General features: G+C 42.1%; 1 protein-coding gene across 2 annotated transcripts in view; it reads left to right on the top strand.

Annotated features, from left to right (window-relative positions):
• INO80 (INO80 complex subunit) overlaps window positions 1-20,665 on the top strand; it is a 74,969-nt gene that overhangs the window by 38,950 nt on the left and 15,354 nt on the right. For both annotated transcript variants that reach the window (XM_018566046.1, XM_018566045.1), the window contains exons 23-26: window positions 1,824-1,917; window positions 3,457-3,631; window positions 6,259-6,399; window positions 11,426-11,651. In XM_018566046.1, the coding sequence (XP_018421548.1) occupies window positions 1,824-1,917; window positions 3,457-3,631; window positions 6,259-6,399; window positions 11,426-11,651 (636 nt within the window). The remainder of the gene's footprint in view (window positions 1-1,823; window positions 1,918-3,456; window positions 3,632-6,258; window positions 6,400-11,425; window positions 11,652-20,665) is intronic.

Raw genomic sequence — 20,665 nt, 5'->3', positions numbered from 1 at the left:
TGCTTTCTGTATAGGTTTATCACTGCTAACATTCTACTTCCATACATTTGTGTGCAGCAGTGATGGGAGTCATGATGGTTTGTTGCTGGTACACAGTAACCCAGGGCCACCAGATCTGCTTTAAGGAGGCCTATACTGTGGAAGATATCTGCGCAGATCTCTACTTCTGAAAATACAATTTTCTTGGCTGTCCTGCTTCTCCAAATGCTTTAATACTTTCTAAATCACGGCCTTGGAACAAGTATGTAGATTAGGCCTGTTACAACCTAGTGACTGATGGTATTGAAGCATTAGACAATCATGTATTTCGCATTTTCAGAAGGGGGTAAGTAATGGCAGCCTACTTAATTTCAGTTAGTAATCAGCTGTAACTGCATGCGAGAAGAAATGTATATGGCACCAGAAGCGGGTCCAGACACCTCTGTGTGCAGTCTGTGATACTGACGATATGAGGAGTAAGCATGGCTTCCTTATTTAAACTAATGTCAGCCACACAGTGTGACCACTACAAAGCACAACTGCAGTTTGATTTGAATTGTTTTGTTGTGTTGCAATTGTTAAAAAGGACTCCAGCCAATACTTTTATTTCTTATTTTGGATAAAGTGAAGAACTGGGGGTTTCATTAGTGTTTAAATTTTTTTTTTTTTTTTGCTGTCTGTGTCACCTTTTGACAGATTCTCCCTCATATTTTGTATTAGTGACCTATGTCACAAGAAAAGAAAGTGAGGGAAAATCCAAAATGATGAGTTGTCACCATCACAGCAGTGGAAGCTAAAGTGGCCGTTCTTTCCTAGGTGAGAATGACGTGACTGCGCTGCCCATAGGCTCCTGGGATACTAACGTCATGCATCCCAGAGGTTTTGGGGCCGTCTACCATACACTGTGCATGCACAGTGGCATGTCCTCAGGGGGCTGGCTGCAAGAACCTGAACATCCAGCTCCCAATGGCATAACAAATGAATATGGCAGTGCAGAATCCAGCGTGCAGTGGCTGGTTACACCACACAACACTGGATAGCGTGACTTTTTGACGACAACCCAGCAGACAGGGTAAGAAGAGACTGAAAAGTGACATTCCTCTTTAATCTTACATTGGGGAAATGTCTTTCAGTACCAAACTGACAAAGGTGGGATTTCCAATTACTACTCTAACGTCATAAAAGTTCTTTCAGCTACAAGTGCAGGTAAAACTCCCTGATGGGAACACAGACAGCAATAAAAAAGTGACAAAGGTTCCAACCCTTCCCCACGATAAAGGAAAAAATATGTTTACACTATTGTTGTGCTTTAAAATGACTCTCATGAAAAAAGCACAAAAGCTGCAATTGCAGGCCTTCTTTTAAAAATGCTAGATGCTTGGCTGTGTTGGAATTTGGTATGTTTCAGTCACAATCCCAGAACAAGCATGCTGTAAATTAGGGGTAGCCAAATTTCGGCCCTCCAGCTTCGTCCCATGAGGCCTTGCTAGACTGCCAGCCATAGACAGGACCCCAAAGGCAGATGCATGATGGAATTAGTAGTTGCTCCACAGTTGGAGGGACGAAGTTTGGCTGCCCCTGCTGTCAATGAATGCCAGAAAAGTGTCAGTGATTCAGACAGCATTGTACTCCAACCATCAGATTGATAGCCAGAGACCAGTATACTTAAAGGAGAGTTCAGTAATGGCAGCATCCATTAATCTTTTATCTCAATGTCACTTTAAACTATCCTAATGTTTGTACCTTTTAGAAGAACTAGTGAACACAATAAAAGTGCAACTCCTTCTCATTGCCTTTTAGTATTTATGTTTAACATAATAGTACATGTCTGTTTTATTTCACAGGCTCAGACCAAGAAAGCTGCTTTTCATTTCTACGATTTATTAATGTCTCTCCAGCAGAGATGGCAAATCTAATGCTTCAGGGACACCTAGCCAGGTATCAAAACCAGTATATAAAATATGTATCAGTATTGCTGTATCTTGTTAGAAAATTATATGACAGAATGTATGTATCTGTAGTTACATTTAGTTTATCAGTGAATATTTGATTTTGCATCATAAGTCAATGGAGTTTCTCTCCAGGAATTGTCTTGTGATGGTGTTTTCTGTTTATATGGTTTATGCAATGTATAGGTCTTACCAGTGGTATACAGGGCACCAGGGATGTGCGGTCAGGGGAGGCAGGTGAGGCAGAGCCTCACCTAGTATTATGGAAGAAATTCAGATCGGCTTGTAACAGGTTACAGAGGAGGGAAAGCCTACATGCTGTGTAACCTATCATGGACGGAGCGCTGCCTGTTAATTACAGGTGGCGCTGTATCCGGCTTTTGACAGCTAAGTTAGATTACTCAGCAGCGGGCTTCCCCACTGCCTGTGTAACCTAACTAGTGATGCAAGAGCTGCAACAGCCTCTACTCTATGTTAGCGCAATTGGTCCAATCGAGAAAAAACCCCCCACTGAGGACATTGAGCTCGATGCCTCACCAGTGACGAGCAAGTGAGGGACAGGGAGGCTCCTCCCTGTCTCCTCCCTCCCTCTACACTAGCTCGGTGACCGGGTTGAGGAGGTGGGGCTTTGTCAGGCTGGGGGCAGGGCTTAGGCATGCTGGGGCGGGGCATGCTGGGGACAAGGCTGAGGAATGGCTCACCCAGCACGGAAGGTACCGTACGTCACTGCAGGGTACAGATTATACTTGACAACACTACTTCATCAATGTCTAGCTTATTTTAATAGGGTAAATAACCTTTCCTCTTTATAAATATAATGTAAGAAACAATAGAGAGGTGTTGTTATCTAATATCAGAATCTTAATGTTTTCATGTTATTTCAAGTTTTTAATACATAATTCTTGGTTGCTATTGTTTAATAATATAGATTATGTGTAACTACTGAAAACTCACAAGACTGCACTGGTGATTGTAGGGCATGCTTTTATTTCTATAGGACCTGAAAGGGACTGTGCATGATTTTACACCATTGACAGTATACACATTGCTACTAGTATAATTTGAGATGACTGGCCTTTATCTGCTTAGATTCTCTTCTTTCTAGCCTGTGTTTCAATTTGTATATGTGCAAATGTTGACCCTGACTTTTATATTTTACCAAAAAACTGGGTAATAATAAGTGTTTCCTAACATAATGTAAAAAAAACCTTTTTTTTCTTCAAAATTTTCTTTAATTTTTCCTAATTATAGTAAAAAATAAAACCCCCAGTGGTGATTAAATACCACCAAAATAAAGCTCCATCTGTCCCCAAAAAATGGTATAAAATTCATTTCAGTACAGCGTTGCATGACGGAATAAACGTCAGTCAAAGTACTGCAGCGTTGAATACTGAAAAATGGCCTGGCCAGGAAGGGGGTCTAAACACCTAGTCTTGAAGTGGTTAAAGGTGTGTTATGAACATGCAGCTCTGCAAATGATTAGCATTTTTTCTGAATAGATTTAACACCGCATACATTTTTTTTCCAGATGGTTAGCTCTTTTCCTGTCTCTGAAAGCCGCCTATAGGCTCCACCATATGCGTTTCTGGAAGGAGACGAGCAAGTCTGAAAATACACATGCCTGCCTGTCCAATAGTGATTTTGCCCTCTGGGTCAACTTCCCACTCTCCTTTCCCAGCATCCACAGTTCTCCTAACTTGAAGGTAATCGTTTTGGCTGTTATATTTTTATATGTAAAAACAAAAATATTTATACTACCGCAAAACTACATATGAAGAAAATTCCCAGAGCCACATCAAACTGCAGCAAGAATATGTGTTATTGTATTTGTATTTGATCCTCACCTTTCCCCCACCAGCTGACCAGTCCTTGGATGTGGGGCTCTAGTAGTTAAAAACTGTTAGTTTTCTTTTTTCTGTTATTTTTCCTTTGTTTTCATCTTGCAATGCTGTCAGTAACACATTTGCTGTTCTATGGTGATAATGCTTACTTACAGTACTGTATATATACTACTAAAGATATGGTAAGACTCCCCATTTTATTTGCTGCCTCGCAGTACTAGTGGTGTGAGCAGTTATACGCTTGGGGTAAAGAATTAATGGGCTTCTGTTTTTGTGGTGAAAGAGTACCTGGTTTTCTTCCTACGTTCACAGAAGCTGTACATGATATACATACAGCCATTTGCTTTAGTCAGACTGGTGCTTTTGCCTGCTTAATCCCAGTTATTTTATACTCTTGTGTGTGTATGTATGTTTTATATACTACAATATAGTTTTATTTGGCAAGTCACATTGAAAAAAGAAAGGTAAGAAAAAGGTTTATGTACTGCACCCTAAGGCTGGGTTCACACCTAGGCGTATCGAATATACGCGTTTGTCGCGCGTTTCGTGGTTAAAAAGAGGGCTACTTTGCTGTGTCCCAATGGAAACGCCCGACAAAAACGCCCCAAAGAAGCTCCTGTACTTCTTTGGGCGTAGGACGTTTTGTAGCACGTTCATACGGCCTGTAATACGCCCAGGTGTGAACCATACCCATAGGAAATAATGGGATTTCGGGGTTTGAGCGTTTTGCAGAGCTTTCGAACGTGCTACAAAACGCCCAGGTTTGAACCAGGCCCAAAATCTTAAAAGCTTCCAAAGTGTTGTCCAATTTGTTAAGCCATTCACCTGTACAGTATTACTGCCCCTAGGTTGTATGATGTATGGTTGTCTTTGTCCCCAAAGAGCAGTGATTTTCACTGATTATTAAATATATTTTTCTGCAAAGTTGCCCAAATCTTAGATTGCCCTTATGCAGTAGTATGCTTTGTATGATATGTTTTCCTCCTTTAAAAAAAAAAAGATATGGTAAGAACTTCACAGATCAACCCATAATTGCAGCAGAATGTGTCATTGTATTTGCCCCCCACCCATCTTCCTTAGTTTTCTTTTTTCAGAGTTCTTTTTTTTCCTTATTTCCGCCTGGCGATCCTGTTACTTAACAGTTTTTCTGTTCTAGGGTAACAATGCTCACTCACTGTACTGTATCTATACAGAAGCATAGGACAGGAAGTGCTTTAGGACTATGGAACACATTCCCCTCTCTTCTTTTCCATAATTTAGGGAGTATATGTTCTGTAGTCCATAGACCTGCGTAATGCTAATAAGACTGCTTGAGATAACACTGCAGAGGGCACAGAAGAACATTAATTTGTAAATTTGAAAGAATGAGAGGTAGCAAATTAGAGAAGTTCATTGTTAATGTTTACATACTCTTTAAAATCAATTCAGTTCTCATGCTATAGTAAGCTGTTCTTTTGAATAAATACATGCTTCAGGGCTTACAGTATATCATGTGATAGAAACATTAGCTTTACACGCAGCTTCTGGTTCATTTATTCTAATCGGAGCTCAACCACCAATTTTTATGTCCCTTTGCAGTATAAGTATAATACAATGCTAGGCTTATATCTGCACTATAAATGTAGTACATTTCCAACAGGCCAACCATTGGTTGATGTTACCTTTTGTTCTTACAAGCAATTCCTCTCCCAAACTCTAGTAAGTTGTGTGAAGCCGACAAAATTGTAGCTATGGAATGTATGACGATTATCTTGAGCATGGGTAGTTGAACATGTTTGATTATAAATGACGATCATTAATTATAAATGAATGAAAGGCTAGATAGTGATTTCACTTTGTATTAATGTGTACTTCTCATTTGAACCCTAGGTCTGAAGGTTTGTCTTTCTATTCAGGTCATTGAGAGGCGGCCAAGAACAACCGTACCTGTTTGTTGGCTGCCTTCAATTGAAAGCTCTCTCTCTCTCTCTCTTTCTCAGCCTTTGTTTGCTCTATTTGTAATATTAGGAGAAGAGAGCTTCTTTGAGATATACGATATTGCTATACCATGCTCTCCTTCAAGCTTGTTGCACAATTCTTCTACAGCAGATGCTCCTTTCGGCAGCTTCTCTTGGGTTGACCTTTGCCATTTCGTGCAGTTATCTGATCCTTTCACTTTTGGTAAACTGATCCTTCCATAGCTAGGGAGAGGAAACTTTACGGCGGGGAGCGTCTGTGGTGCTTGTCCAAGCAATAAATAATTAATGTTTTCATTGTCTCCTAAATATATGTTTTAGGCACTTACAGAAGTCACTGAACTGTGTGCCTGTCAAAAGACAAGCCAAAATGTGCTTCCCCACAGTTTACTTTTCCAATTGTCTGTAAAATCGTCAGGATGGATTTCCGCACATCTATTTAGTGTTTTAATGTTTATTATTAAGCCTAAATAAGAAGAACGACTATGAAAAAAAGATGTAATTATATTTATATAATCTTTTTTTGTTTTGTAGGATTTGCTTTTCACTTGCCCTTGTAAGCCAGTCTCTGGGTACACAGACCATGTGTTACATCAACCAAACAGTGGCCAGCCACGTGTTCTTCAATGTCAGATTACAGAAATGCCCTTGTTCCTGAGTACCTCAGCACCAATGGTAAGTTTTCTGTTACCAGTGAAAATTGTCAGGAGGCAATGACTAATACCTGAAGATCTCAATGCTAAAGTGATACCACCTGAGAACAGAAACAGCAGTGTAGTGTCCAAAATACAAGAAAAGAAAATTGTAGTAACAGTTGTTTTTAGATTGAACACAAATAACTAAAATCTCATAAATTCTCACTGGGCATAAAACCCAATAATGGTGATAATGACTTTTTAAAATTTTGAAACAAGGTATATATATCACATGGGCGAAAAGGACTGCATGTGGACATTCTAAGGCCTCATTCACACGAGAAACGGGCGACACGTACAGCTCCGTGTTGCGTACACGGCCGTATTGGGCAGCTCCCGTGAAGGACAGGTGCTGCGTGTGTTTAGTACGCAGCCCCTGTCTTTCTCTATGGGACTATGCGGGTGCGGGTGTCCGTACTCGTACGCTGACAGGGTGGATCCTGTCTGCGTCTGAGCGGGGCACCCGTATGGACATGCAGGAGGGTGAGCATAGGGCGGCGTGCGGCCGCGTAGTCCAATAGAGAAAGATTCCTTTCTCTCTGTAAATTCCTTGCAGATAGTGTCCTGATCATGATTCATTTCATGATACATGTTCATTTTGGTGTCCATCTTCCTTTGAACCAGAGATGGTAAATACCTGAAAAGAATGCAGTGAAGAGAGAAATAAATAGTTTTGGCATTTTATAAATTTTCTAAATTTCCTTTTCATCACTTAAAGGAGAACTATGGGGTCAGGGCTTTTCCCCATAGTTCTCCTAAGGGTCACGGGAGAACACAAACTAGCGTCCTCCCGTCATCCAAAGCTCAGTATCCCGCCGCAGCCGTGACGGATCCCGACAATACTGTCTGGATCCACCCAGCTGCTAGATTGACAGCTGGCTCTGCCTATCCAGAGGCAGAGCCAGCTGTGCCCGCCCCCTGCCCCTGTCTGTTTCACTAGTCAGCGCTGGAGGATCGGACAGGGGAGGGGGGGAATCCCTGCAGTGAGCCGTGAGTGACAATCATGGCTCTGCAGGGATAGATCGAGAAGTGAGCGAGCGCCGGTATGTGTTCGCTCACTTCCCGATCTGAGCTGACCTGTGACAGTTTCATTGTCACAGGTCGGCTCAGATTATGAGGCTGAGTGAAAATCACTCGCCTCATAATTCTCCTTTAAGTCTAATAATTTATTTGCCAGGGATTTGGGGGGTATATAATGGAAAATCTTTGCAAACTGTTTTTCATTTAAAAGTTGCACTTGTGTTTGGGATGGAGGGATGACATTCAGTTGCTTTATTTGAGCAAAGATCAGGATTGTTAAATGTATTTTGTAAAACATTGCACATGTCAATATTATTCAAAGTATGGTGTAACAGTTGTTGGGTTCGGATGGCAGCTGCAAAAACCTGTGGACATGCGTTTATAGCTTTATAGTGCAAACATGCACACTGAAGGCGATGCCCCCGCCCATCATGATTGATTGCAAAACCTAATCTCAGACACACACCTTTTATTGACTTTTCTTTATTGTTCAATAAAACATAGCGTTTGGGGCTTATGAAAAGCAGTAATTGTGTGCACTATAATCATCACCCACAGCTGTTATCACACCAAATACAGGCCTTTAGCCTGCCACCTGCTGAAAAGATAAGAGGTACCCCACTGTGTTTCTCTTTTGGCTTTGTAGGTTTTTGTTCTTAATCAGGATTAAAAACAGTCATGTATATGGGACTTCGGATATAAAACATTTGGTCCAAAGCTGGCAATACACAAGTAACATTTTGTTTGAAAAAATTCACTTTCAGAATGTTCATTCAATTTTCTATTTCGATTCAACGAAGTGATGAAAAAAAGGAGCAGGATGACATTTTTGCTTGAGTAAATGAAATGCTAACAATGAATGCAGTTTTCGTCTGAGAAACTCCATTCACTCCAAAATCAGATGTTGAAATGAAACAATTTCCAGTGACACTCTTCAAGTCCCTGATGGCATTCAGACAAAATATTTTGGATGAATGTTCATACAAACGTCTTCCAGTGTATGGCCAGATTAAAGTGACACTAAACTCAGAAGTTAGATCTTACAAATGCATTCAAGTACCTTAACTACGGTATCAACAAAAATGTATCTTACCTGGGTATCACTCGGCTGTAGATCCTCAAATCATCTCTGAATTGGTGCCGACACTGTCCTTCCTTCTGGAGGGTGGCTACTTTTGTTCCCCATGGCCCTTGTGTGTGTTGTAAAGTAGTCACCTCTCCAAGCTCACTCCCGTGATGGATTACAATCTCAATACAAATTAGTAAACTAAATGTGAGATTATAGTTCATCACAGCAGCGAGTTTGGAGCGGTGACTATTTTACAACACACCCAGGGACCATGGGGAACAAAGGTAGCCACCCTCCAGAAGGAAGGACAATGTCAGCACCAATTCAGAGATGATTTGAGGATCTACAGCCGAGTGATACACAAATAAGATACGTTTTTGTTAATAGTTAAGGTACTTGAATATATTTTTAAGATTTAACTCCTGAGTTTAGTGTAACTTTAAGTATTTTGTTAAAGTTGTATCTGTCAGCTTTAGGGCAATAAAAAAAAAATGCATTTTAATGCCAAAACTCCAGATTCAGGAGAAAGAAGAGGGGTACAAAAGCTTCTCCTGTTGGCTTTCAGAGTTGGAGCTTTGGAGTTAATTCTGTCAAAAGTCAGACTTTTTGTTCTGTATGCCATGTAGGACAATTTCAGATGTAAGTAGCCATTTACATTAATGATTAATGTGATCATCTGCTCTTAAAATACAGGCATGATTCAGCATACATAGAGAAAAAGAACAATGCAAGTGCTTTATGGCTGCTAATCTAAGTGTGCTAAGAGTCCTAGGCAATGGTTTAGAAAACAATCCTAGCATGAACATTTTAAGTTTAGTCAAACAAATGTCATTTTTTTTCAATTTGTAGGAACTTCAGACACCCACTACCAGCCTTATTTCAGGAAACTTTAAAAACCATTGAGAAAAATTATTTCCAGTTAACTGATTTTTTTTCTTCCTGATATGGGTAGGCCAGGGGTACAGGTTGAATGCGCCCCAACATTTGTTGGCTGGATCTGGCCAATAAACAACAAGCAGACTTTGTGGTGATAAATACATTATAAAACAAAGTCTGTGTTTGTTGCTAAGATATGAAGTTGATAAGGTGTTTGTAGCAATTCATTATATGTCTGTTGAAGTAAATGTGTTCTAATCAAGTAAAGTAGTAAGTAGTAAATCATTTAAATTAATCCACTCTATGGATACATCTTGAAATTCACATTTATAGATAAATGCAGCAATTACTTCTCTAAACATATGAATTGCTGCATGAGCAGCTCAGTTTACATTGATGTGACATGATTGTTAGTGGGCTGTCCTCATCTCTTGTATGTTTCTTAGCACATTGCAGTTGTGCAGCAACTAAGCTAACATAATCAGCTAGATCTTAGATCACCACCTTGCTGAAATAAAAGAAGGAAATCTCCCTAAAATGCACATCATTAACCTACATGAACAAATAAATGTCAGAGTGATGTTAAGAGCAGAAATAGAAATTCTACCATGAAGCCAACAGTACTTACCTCAACATTAACAAGCCATATTATAAAGCATTTGTGTACTCTGACTGTGCACTCCTTGTGTCCTGTTTGTGTGTGTGTGTTATATGACTGTGCACTCCCTGTGTCCTGTTTGTGTGTGTTATATGAGTGTGCTGAGCTGTGTATTGTGTATGTTTGTGACCGTCAGCCTTGATTGTGTGTGTGTTACACCATGATGAACCCTTGGTCTGCATATGCATTTACTACAGATGTTTCATCACCACACAAACCCCAAGTAATAACAAGCCAACACCTCAAAGTCTCCAGGCTTCAAAGAGTTCCTTTTTAGAACAATAGAAGTTCCTAATAGGTAACTCAAAAACACCAGTTGCATCTACTGCAATAATAGTCAGCAATCGACTACAAGTGAAAGATGCTGCTCTTACTACTCCAGTAATGCACTTCAAAGTTCTCTTCAAGATGAAGGTTAAAGTTCATTCAATACCACTAAGTTGTTCACCAAACCCGGCCCTGACACTGCATGTGTGTTTCTGCCCTGCCACTGTGTGAGTTTGTTCCCTAAGTGTGTAGGTAAAGCATAGAGGGAGACCAGCCTACTGGACTTGGTATGGCAGCAGAGGTAAAAGGGTTAAACCCCTTTTTGTGCAGCTCCATCTATTTTCATTAGTCAGAAGATTCACCTTCTTGGTGGAAAGAACCTCTGCCTAGATTTTAGTGCTTTTTTTGTTTTTTGTTGGAAGGTTTTCCCTGTATGACGTATGTATGGTTTCTCTATATTTCCAATGATTTTTCCCACACAGTCCTAAAGCATACTGATAGGTAAACTGGCTTCCTTCCAAACCGGCTGTAGTGTGATGTTAGTTTGTGAGTTTCTTTGGGGGGCAGGGACTCGTGAATGATAAAAATCAGCATTTCCTCCAGGCTAACCCCCCCTATTTTTCAGCTTGGTGAGGAAATAGGCCTTCACTGCTTTTGCTGGCCTTCTTTACACCCCCTTACCTGAATCTGATCGGGCTTTTATAGTACTTTATGGCAGTTTTGACAACTATTATCAGCAGAGGGAAAAGGCAGCTTGTGATCCAGGTCTACTCTTGAGAATGTCATGTTTAGCCCTTCCAGGCCGATAAGGTTTTTATTTGCAGGTCTGTTTGCATTTGCTGGTTATTTTGCCACCAAAACTCTCAGGTGTAAGGGGTCACCTGGCCTTATTTTCTAGATATTTTCAAGATTGCGTTGACCTGTATTCCTAAAATCCCATTACAAGCTTCTAGGGTCCTGTTCTACTCCAACTTCTCTTGATGTTGTTTCAAGTTAGGTGTGTGGGCGGATGTCACTGCTGATAGTCCTGTATGGCCATACTTACTCCTCCAAACTTTATATATTGAGATAAATTAAATGCTGCATATTACATTTCCCTGCTTTTTCTTGTTTTAGGTTACAGCTTTCCCTGTAGATACTTATTGCAGTGACCGAAGCGCAGAATATGAAAGACAAATGCTCAAGAATGGAGGGAGCCGTGAAGCGAGGCAGTGTTTTCTGTTTGGAGCTCCAGAACTGTATGCAGATTGGCCATTGAGGAATTTCCAGTTTTTCCCAGAACGCCCAGGTGGTCTGCGGGCCTTTAAACTATTGCATGGTTGGTCATTTATTCGAATACCAGGTAAGTGAATAAGGAAGCAGTAACATTTGGGAAGTTGCTGGCATTTTTAGTATTTGGAGCTTTGTTTAGGTTTTAGAACATATCAATGAGATATGTAGGTATGCCACAATCGTGTTTTGGTTCTGCATACATTCACAATAGATACATGGACCAGTTTGCCATATATGAATTCAAATGTGATTCTTACTTTTACCTCTTTGTGTATTTACTTGTGTTTTACACTGAGTGGCCAGATTATTATGACCACCCCATCAGTACTTCGTTGGGCCACGAGATGACTTCGTTGGGCCGCCTCGTGACTCCACGAGATGTTGAAAGGTGATGCGAGGAATCTGACACTGCACTGTTGCCCTTCTGTTGTCTTGTACCAGTCTTGCCACTCTCCGTTCTGCCCTAACATTGACTAGTCGCTGACGGCCACAATTCGCACGTTCAGACCCAGATTTTCGGCTGACAGTCCAGTCTTTAAACACTTTAACAACAGCTGCTCTTGAGCATTTAATTAATTCTGCTGTTTTGCTGATACTCGCTCCATGGCTCCGAGCGCCAACAATCATCCCACGTTCAAAGGCTGTTAAATCGCGTTGCTTACCCATATCTTCAGAAAACAAATCACTTCTACTGTCGTGGTAAACAACTTGCTTCCCTATTTATAATGGTCTGGCCCTCCCTCCAACTTCAGCACGAAATTATAGCTAATGTGCCTACAAACGTCAGGTGGTCATAATAATCTGGCCACTCACTGTATATTGTTGATGTTCTTTTGCAGAACTTTCTGGCCAACCTTAAACCATTTCTAAAACGCTGCATTTTAGAGGAAAGACTAGTGTGTTGTGGTAGCACCGGCAGTGTGCTTTGTATCACTGCTTTAATTGTCACTGTTTACATTGTTTTTTAACTAACACTAGGTAGTGCACAATGTGTACACACTATTCTGGTCCTTGCACAGCAGCATGGTGTGGTGCGCTACCGTGCACTGACCTGCCGTGGGATCCAGCGCCACCCCGGCAAGTTCTTGATAGCCAGATTTTTTTAGTGATGCCTGTGAGATCAGGGTCAGCTCTAAGGGAACAAAGAAGGTCTTCCAAGGCCATTATGAAAATGAAAGGCAACAGGGGTAGCCATTGGTGACAGCAAAGTAATCTGATCTTCACTTTTTGGCTCTAACAGCTGTGACTGGGTAGGAATACAAAGTAGATGTAGGAATTGAAGCTCCACACCATTTAAAATAGTCCAGATACAACTTTATTCCATTAGGGTCAGGGGACATTCAAGTAGAGTAGCCAACGTGTTTCAGGGGTCCAAAAAACACCTCCTACATCAGGGCTTAATGAGAAAAATCATATATGTGGACTACAATCACTGCAGCTTGAAAGTTGTAATGGGAGTACTTACTTCAGGCTTGTCAGCAGCTGGTTTGGGAATACACAACATCATGTGGTCCCCCAGCAGTGTGTTTCACAGTGAGTACCAGAAAGCATCAGTCCATCCTACCAAATGCTTTCTCCACATCAGTAGAGAGTAGGAGTGGGCTGTGAGGATGATGATACTCTGGTCAGGGTGGATGGTCTTAGACATGAAAGGGAGCAGTCAGTTACAATTCTGGAAAAGAGTTTGAGGTCCACATTCAAAAGCACAATGGATTGATAACTTCCACACTAAAATACTGAAAGGGATCCTTATCCACAATAGGAATTACCGCAATATTGGTTGTTAATGTGTCTGTTGGCATAGGGTGACCATCCACACAATATTCTCTGGCATACATACACACACGACCATTGTCTTCTACCAGCCACCCTTACCCCCCCACTCTAGCCATACTATACCCTCTTGAATATACTGCCCCCTGTTGTACTCTCTACAGTCCTCTCTTACACATTTTGCCCGCTGTCATACCTTCACACTCCTTTAATGCAAATACTCTGTCAAACACCCATGCACTCCTCTCATGCACATGCTGCTAGCTGGGCACACTTTGGCTATTTATTGTGATACATTTGTAAGATATATGTGTACACACACACTCACACACACACACACACACACTTGCTATGTGCAAGTACTGTCAATAATCTTTATCTATAAGTATGTGCTTGGTATGACAAGCACTCCAGCAGAATTCAGTATGGAAAGAAGAACTGCATTTTCTCCTAAGCACTTTCACTGCTCCGTACTGCATGCTAGCTGTAAGCAATTTATGTCTCTGTCACTTCTCATACACATTGAGTTACAAGCTTTTATGTATGCGTGATAGTTGCATTTCTCAGTGTGACTGTGGGAATCTCCATTCCCTTCCTGTTCTGTTCTGAAAAAAAAATACTTAGGTTTAAATAGGAGGAAGTGGCAACGTTGTTAGAGTGAACCTTCACGACCGCTGATTGTGAAAGCTAGACAAGGGCCTTCGTATGACCCTATTGTTTCTTTTAATGTAAGAGGGAATGATGGGATACCCTCAAAAGGTTCAAGGTTATCTGTCTTACAGCACAGCTCTAAGACGTTCTTGGCTTTCTTCTTATTTCCAGGTCATCCCTTCATTTTTTATCATCGTCAGCTTCTTAATGTGGAAGAACACTTGTATACTTTACACTTCTATTTTTTGCCTGAATACTGCTAAAGAGTTTTCGAGCCTGCACTTATATTGCTGCTACACCTCAGTAATCCTCTTACCACTGAGCATAATCATTGTTGTAGAAAGGCAAAGCTCATCCTGAAGATACAATATCTTTTGTAGGTATAAAGAACAGTGGTGAAGTGATAGGTGACATTTTTATTAGCAGTCACTATGACCTCAGAAAGCTCTAGAACAGGGGTCTCAAGCTCAAATAACCTGGGGGCCACTGGGCACGTTTTCTTCTTCCATAGGGGCCGCATGAGGAGAGACATCCAGGGGAGAGAGCGAGGAGGGACAGCCAGAAGAAGGAGCGAGGAGGGACAGTCAGGAGAGAGAGTGAGGGGATAGAGTGAGGAGGCTCAGCCAAGAGAAGGAGCGAGGAGAGACAGCGAGGAGAGGGCGAGGAGAGACAGCCAGAAGAGGGCGAGGAGAGACATCCAGAAGAGAGCGAGGGGAGACATCCAGAAGAGAGCGAGGAGAGACAGCCAGAAGAGAGCGAGGAGAGACAGCCAGAAGAGAGCGAGGAGAGACAGCCAGAAGAGAGCGAGGAGAGACAGCCAGGAGAGAGCGAGGAGAGACAGTCAGAAGAAAGAGCATGGAGAGACAGCCAAGAGGAGCCAGGAGAGAAAGCGAGGAGAGACAGCCAGGAGAGAGAGGAGAGAGACAGAGGATAGACAATGGAAATAGTGAGGAGAGATAGCGAGTAGCACATCTGCCTAAGTAGAACCCCTGTGCCCTCCAGGACTTATCTGCATGCTGACATCAGACACCTCCTTGCTGCTAGAGTTTCAGCTTCCCTCCGTTTCCCATTCCTCCTCCATGCACTCAAATTGGAACACAATGTGGTTGCCCCTGTCCGCCTGACATCTTGTGTCCGGATTTCAGCTGGCCTGAAACCCGGACTGTCTGGTTGAATCCTGGACAGATGGCAACCCTAGCTACACCCCTGGCTGTTGTAAAAGGTAAGAGCCCTCTTTCTGTCCCCGGGCCCCCTCGCTGAACTGATGGGGGTACAGGAGGGTTGGCTCTACCCCCTATCGGCGGCCGTGCCTGCAGGCCAAAAGTAACCAGTCTGAGGGCTGGTACTTTGAGACCCCTGCTCTAGAATAAAAGACTAAATACAAATAATGATTACCTAGTTAATGTTTTTATTGTATTACTGTGTGTGTGCAGTTGGTATGAAAATATAAGTGAAAATTTTAAATTCCCCCTTACCCCCTACTGCACTTACTGATTTCATGCATTGTGTGTGCTAAATTTGTGTGCAATAAATCTGTAATTATTAACTACCAAAAACAGTCATATTGCACAAAAATATAACAGAATACAAAGGTGGGAATGGGACTGGTGCATCACCATGACCATATGAGTGCTTCTAGTCATTATTTCCAGCACATCTGTCAATATAACCTAGCCTTTATGGCTGCCTTTCTAATGCTGTGCACCAACATGGGGATGGGTTTAAATCTTCCCTGAAATTTGCTCAGGGAAAAACAAATCCTCAAGTAGGAAGAGGCAGAGGAAAGGTTTCCGGCAACATGTTTTTAAACAAGCTGGTCTGATTTCCTGTTGTGAGAAAGTGTGTTGTACATTCCCACCAGATATTCCTTGTTGTTTTGTAGGTTATGCTCCAACTGACCACTAGGTGGTGCTTCTGTACATGGAATCAGTCATGTTCTAGTGCTTCCCTAATAAACAAAGGTCACAAATGTGAAAGATCTTTTTTTCCTTACATTTATAAATACAGTGTCTTTTTTCTGATATTTAATATATTTAGGCCAGAATTTACTATTGTGGTACTGGTAATAGTAGGAGGGGACTCTTAAAGTGACACTAAACCTTAAAATTGCATTCAAGTACCTTAACTATTAACACACACGTATCTTATTTGTGCATCACTCGGCTGTAGATCCTCAAATCATCTCTGGATTGGTGCTGACACTGTCCTTCCTTCTGGAGGGTGGCTACTTTTGTTCCCCATGGTCCCTGTGTGTGTTGTAAAGTAGTCACCGCTACAAGCTCACTCCTGTAATAGACTACTGTCTCATGTTTAGTTTACTAATTTGTATTGAGGTTGTAGTCCATCACTGGAGCGAGCTTGAAGCAGTGGCTACTTTACAACACACACTGAATATGGGAAGCTGAAGTAGCCACCCTCCAGAAGGAAGGACAGTGTCAGCACATATTCAGAGATTGTTTGAGGATCTACAGCCGAGTGATACTTCTACATTAGGACCTGTGTGTGGCTGCTCTAGCAGGTCTTAGCTGAGTAAGTCTGTGTCGGAAACATAAATTGAACTCCTATGAAGCAGTCAGAGCTTTCCTTCCTGCACTTTATGTTCTGAAAGCAGGGTGGTCGCAGATAACAAATTAGACTCGAGATCTGGTTTAGGAGATCAGCTACTATGAATATAAGCAACTTCACGTTTCAGAGAGCAAGACAAAACCTGCAGTGGTTTGTTGCCGCCATTTTGCTGGCATACTCCTGCCACATCTTATCCCTTTCAAGTAAACTCAACATGTATCTGGATCGTGCTTCCCTGAGTCCATTTAAACATCTGTAAATATTACTGATGACTGAGTCCTGATGAACAAGGAGCGGGTTTTGCCTCCCAAAGACATTGTACGTTGTTCTGTAAATCATTTAAGGAGAACTATGAGGTGAGTGATTTCCACTCGTCCTCATAGTTAGAGCCGACCGGTGACAAAGAAGCCGTCACACGCCGGCTCTATTGATTGGGAAGTGAGCGAACACATACCGTTGCTTGCTCACTTTCCGATCATGTCCCTGCAGAGAGCTGTGACTGTTGGTCACCACCCCCTGGCAAGGATTCCCTCTCCGATCCTCCAGCTCTGAGTGGAGGAACAGACGGGGGCGGGCACAGCTGGCACTGCCTCTAGATAGCAGAGCCAGCTGTCACTCACGCAGCTGGGTGGATCACGACAGTATTGTCAGGATCAGTCCCGGCTGTGGCGCTCCCAGAGCAATAGCTCCCTATATACAGAGCTTTGGGTAGCGGGAGGAGGTTAGTATATGTCCTTCCGTGACCCTAAAGAGAACTATGGGGAAAAACATTTACCCCATAGTTCTCTTTTTTAAAGCTTCTGAATTTAGTTGGGGCTCTTTATTGGTTTCAGTGACATTTCCAGGTACCCACAGGAAGGGGAGCCTTGCTTGCAATTGAGCCATCCAACCAGAGCAAGTGAGCTCTCCAAATGACTGTTTTATGAACAAGGATCGAAGTCACAGCACATCTTATGCCTTCGTGAGCTCTTCTTCTTGCAGGAAACATGCTTACAGGAGGGGAGAGCACAGAGAGGGCCCCATAGACATGGTGCTGCCCATTAATTGTCCAGTGACATGCTTGGGTGGACCCTGGACAGGTCTTTTTTTATTTTTTTCCAATATAAAACAAAAAGAAAAGAAAACAAAGATATTATCTGCAGGTTAGATAAATGGACAGGTCTTTAATGCCTAACTATAGGGATGTCCAGAACCTGGCGGTGCTGTCTGGCAGGGATGCCAGCATTAATAAGACTGGCTTAACAAGACTGTAAAGCCCTTAATGGGTAAACAGATCATGCATATAGATTTTCATTGTGTATGTTGTGTTCACTGTTTGCATGGAGTCCAGCTTTAAGGCCGGTTCACACCTGAGCGTTTTACCGCGCGTTCCTACGTGCGGTAAAACGCGCAACAGGTGAAAACCCATGTTTGCCTATGGGCATGGTTCTCACCTGCGCGTTTTACCGCGCGGTAAAACGCCATACGCCCAAAGAAGTACAGGAGCTTCTTTGGGGCGTATTAACGCGCGTATCCCGCTGTATCCGTCAGGATACAGCCGGATACCCCCTCGGAAACTCGCGTTTGCCGCGCGTTTCTTTTACAGCAAATTGCTGTAAAACCGCGCGGTAAAAAACGCGAGTTTCCAATACGCTAAGGTGTGAACCCAGGGTAAAGGGTAGGTGCACTTTATAGTACCCTCAACCCTTGTCTTGTCACAAAGAGATAAGAGACCAGTAGGTGAGTCAGTTCGTTACCATCTACCTAAAACTGAAGTATCGGTCTTAGGCAGATCAACCAGAGATCATACATGCATGTCAAGGTTACATAAAAAATGCCGTATGTCCATCCTTTTCCACCAAAAGACCAATATACATAAATGAAAACTTCCATCCTCGGAACCTTAACCCACTTGATCTAGATGTCCTGAATCCCATTTATTTTGGGGCCTGTTCACACATATAGCGATGGCCTGTGTTTTACCACACCAGATCAATGCAGGTCACCTCTAGGACACATAGAAAACCATTGTTTTTGATGTGCCCTGTTCTCACCGCAACGCTAGTGTAATGGGCAGTGTGCTGTGAAAAATGCAAACATGCATGTGGATGCCGCCACAGGGCAGAGCAGTGCATCATGCCGCTGTGCGGGGACCTGAATGGAGTGCACACATTGTGCAATGCACACAAAAAAAAAGCAAAACACTGACAGCTCCGGCAGTCTGCAATAGAACGCACACTGCCACAACGTACTACCCGGTCCACTAGAACACTGTGATTTAGTAGACATGCTGGTGTGAATGGGCCTCTAATCTTTTTGGCTTTGTTTTAGTGCAGCTATAATGCTTTACCAGTGTAATAGTCTGATTGTGTTTCTAAGCTCTCACCTTTTTGTTTTGCATGATGCATTGGATAGCCATCTTCTGGGGGAAGGGTTAACTTCTGGGGAAAGGGTTAACCATATGGCAGAGTCAGCAGCGTATTGTTTTAAAGTTTTGTTTATGACAAGAGCTGCAAACAGGATGCGTATTTTTCCTGAGACACAGTTACAAGGCTGTTCTCAGCACCCCATCTATTTTCAGTCTCTGGCATTTTGGATTATTAGAGAACCCTGTAATCTGAGTCTTTATACCGTGTGATTCATGTAATGACAGCCAACACAAGTATATACATAAGAAAATGAATTGTTTAGATATACCAGTTGCAGGTGAAATGTGTACCATTAGGAATGTTGCTGCAGGGCCAAACCGTATGTTGACCAAACACACAATTTTCTTGCCGTTACAACCCCCTTCAGCCAGATTTTAATCTCATAAATGGATAAATAAATCCAGACAAATTACCACCAACCATGTATATGCATGTGGAAGAAGTGATGGTAAATTGCGCTGATCTTTGTTTTGCTGGAAAACTGTCTTGCAGTATCCATACTAATCGATAACCATCGTTTACTGGTCTGGCTTTTGTAAAGTTATTGTTGATTTCTGGTTTAGTTTTTTGTATTTTGGTTGAAAGTTAAATTTTTATAGCATTTATAAGCCACTTAATGTATAATGGTACACATGTATTGTCTCGCCTAAACAAAATTACTACTACTACTGTACTAAAGAATCTACAGGTGCAAGAGGAGGGCCTGAAATTCTATGCATATAGTCAGGGCGAAACTACAGATAATGAGACCCCATAGCAAAAATGTGATGGGTGGGGCCCCCCTGAAGATCTCCCTCTGAGCTGTGACTAACATCACAAAGATTCCACTTGTGCATCTAACCTCAGCTTTTCTACATTGTAGACTTTACAGAGCATTAGGGTTGTCATCCAACCCTTAATGATACGGTACTGTCTTCTCTTCACATGTTTTATGTTGAATTTGTCTCAACAGCCTAATGGGGCTCCCTTCCACTTCCTGGCCCCATAGAAGTCACCTGGGCTGCTATGGCTACAGTTACACCACTGCATATTTTGTTTCCTTTAACTCTGCAGAATGTTGTCTGCTAAATCTGACACAAGAAACAATTGAAGTAGTGGTATATGTTAGAACCTGTGAGAGCTTCAAGACAGAATCAGGAACCATGATAGTCAACCCAGAATGGGTTTTCAGTTGTTAGTAGAATGATCAGTGCCAGGGGTGACCTGGTGAATGATCATCCTTGCCATACGTAAGGCCAATGTACCTGACTTGAAATACTCATTAGAAATGTTTGGCAGCTCATTGTATAATCCACTGGAGATGTCCATCCATTGTAGATATATATTTTGCAAAAGCTTGCCGTGGTGCCATTCCCCAAGATCTGCTAATTGGGAGATTGTCATTTGAAAGAGTACAAATCTGTTGCTGATTGCCAGCAATTCAGATGATTATAATGTGAAAACTGTTTGTCCATAGTATTCACTCAGATTCTGCAGAATACCTTTATCGAGAGGTTTAGAACAAGTTTCCATGAAGATGCTGGTAGAACTCTTGTACTCTCTATTCACAGAGTGTCACGGATCGGAACTCACAGGTATGAACTGGAGTCCGGTATGTGGACCCTTTCCACTACACTGGCAGGGACACTTAGAGAAAAGGGTCCAAGCAGTGTAGGCTGACGGCTCCCAGAGCTGGAGTACAAGCAGG

Source organism: Nanorana parkeri, unplaced genomic scaffold (genome assembly GCF_000935625.1).
Source record: "Nanorana parkeri isolate BGI_ZX_2015 unplaced genomic scaffold, ASM93562v1 scaffold910, whole genome shotgun sequence".
NCBI classification, from domain to species: Eukaryota; Metazoa; Chordata; class Amphibia; order Anura; family Dicroglossidae; genus Nanorana; species Nanorana parkeri.
This window is presented reverse-complemented; position numbering and strand designations above follow the sequence as displayed.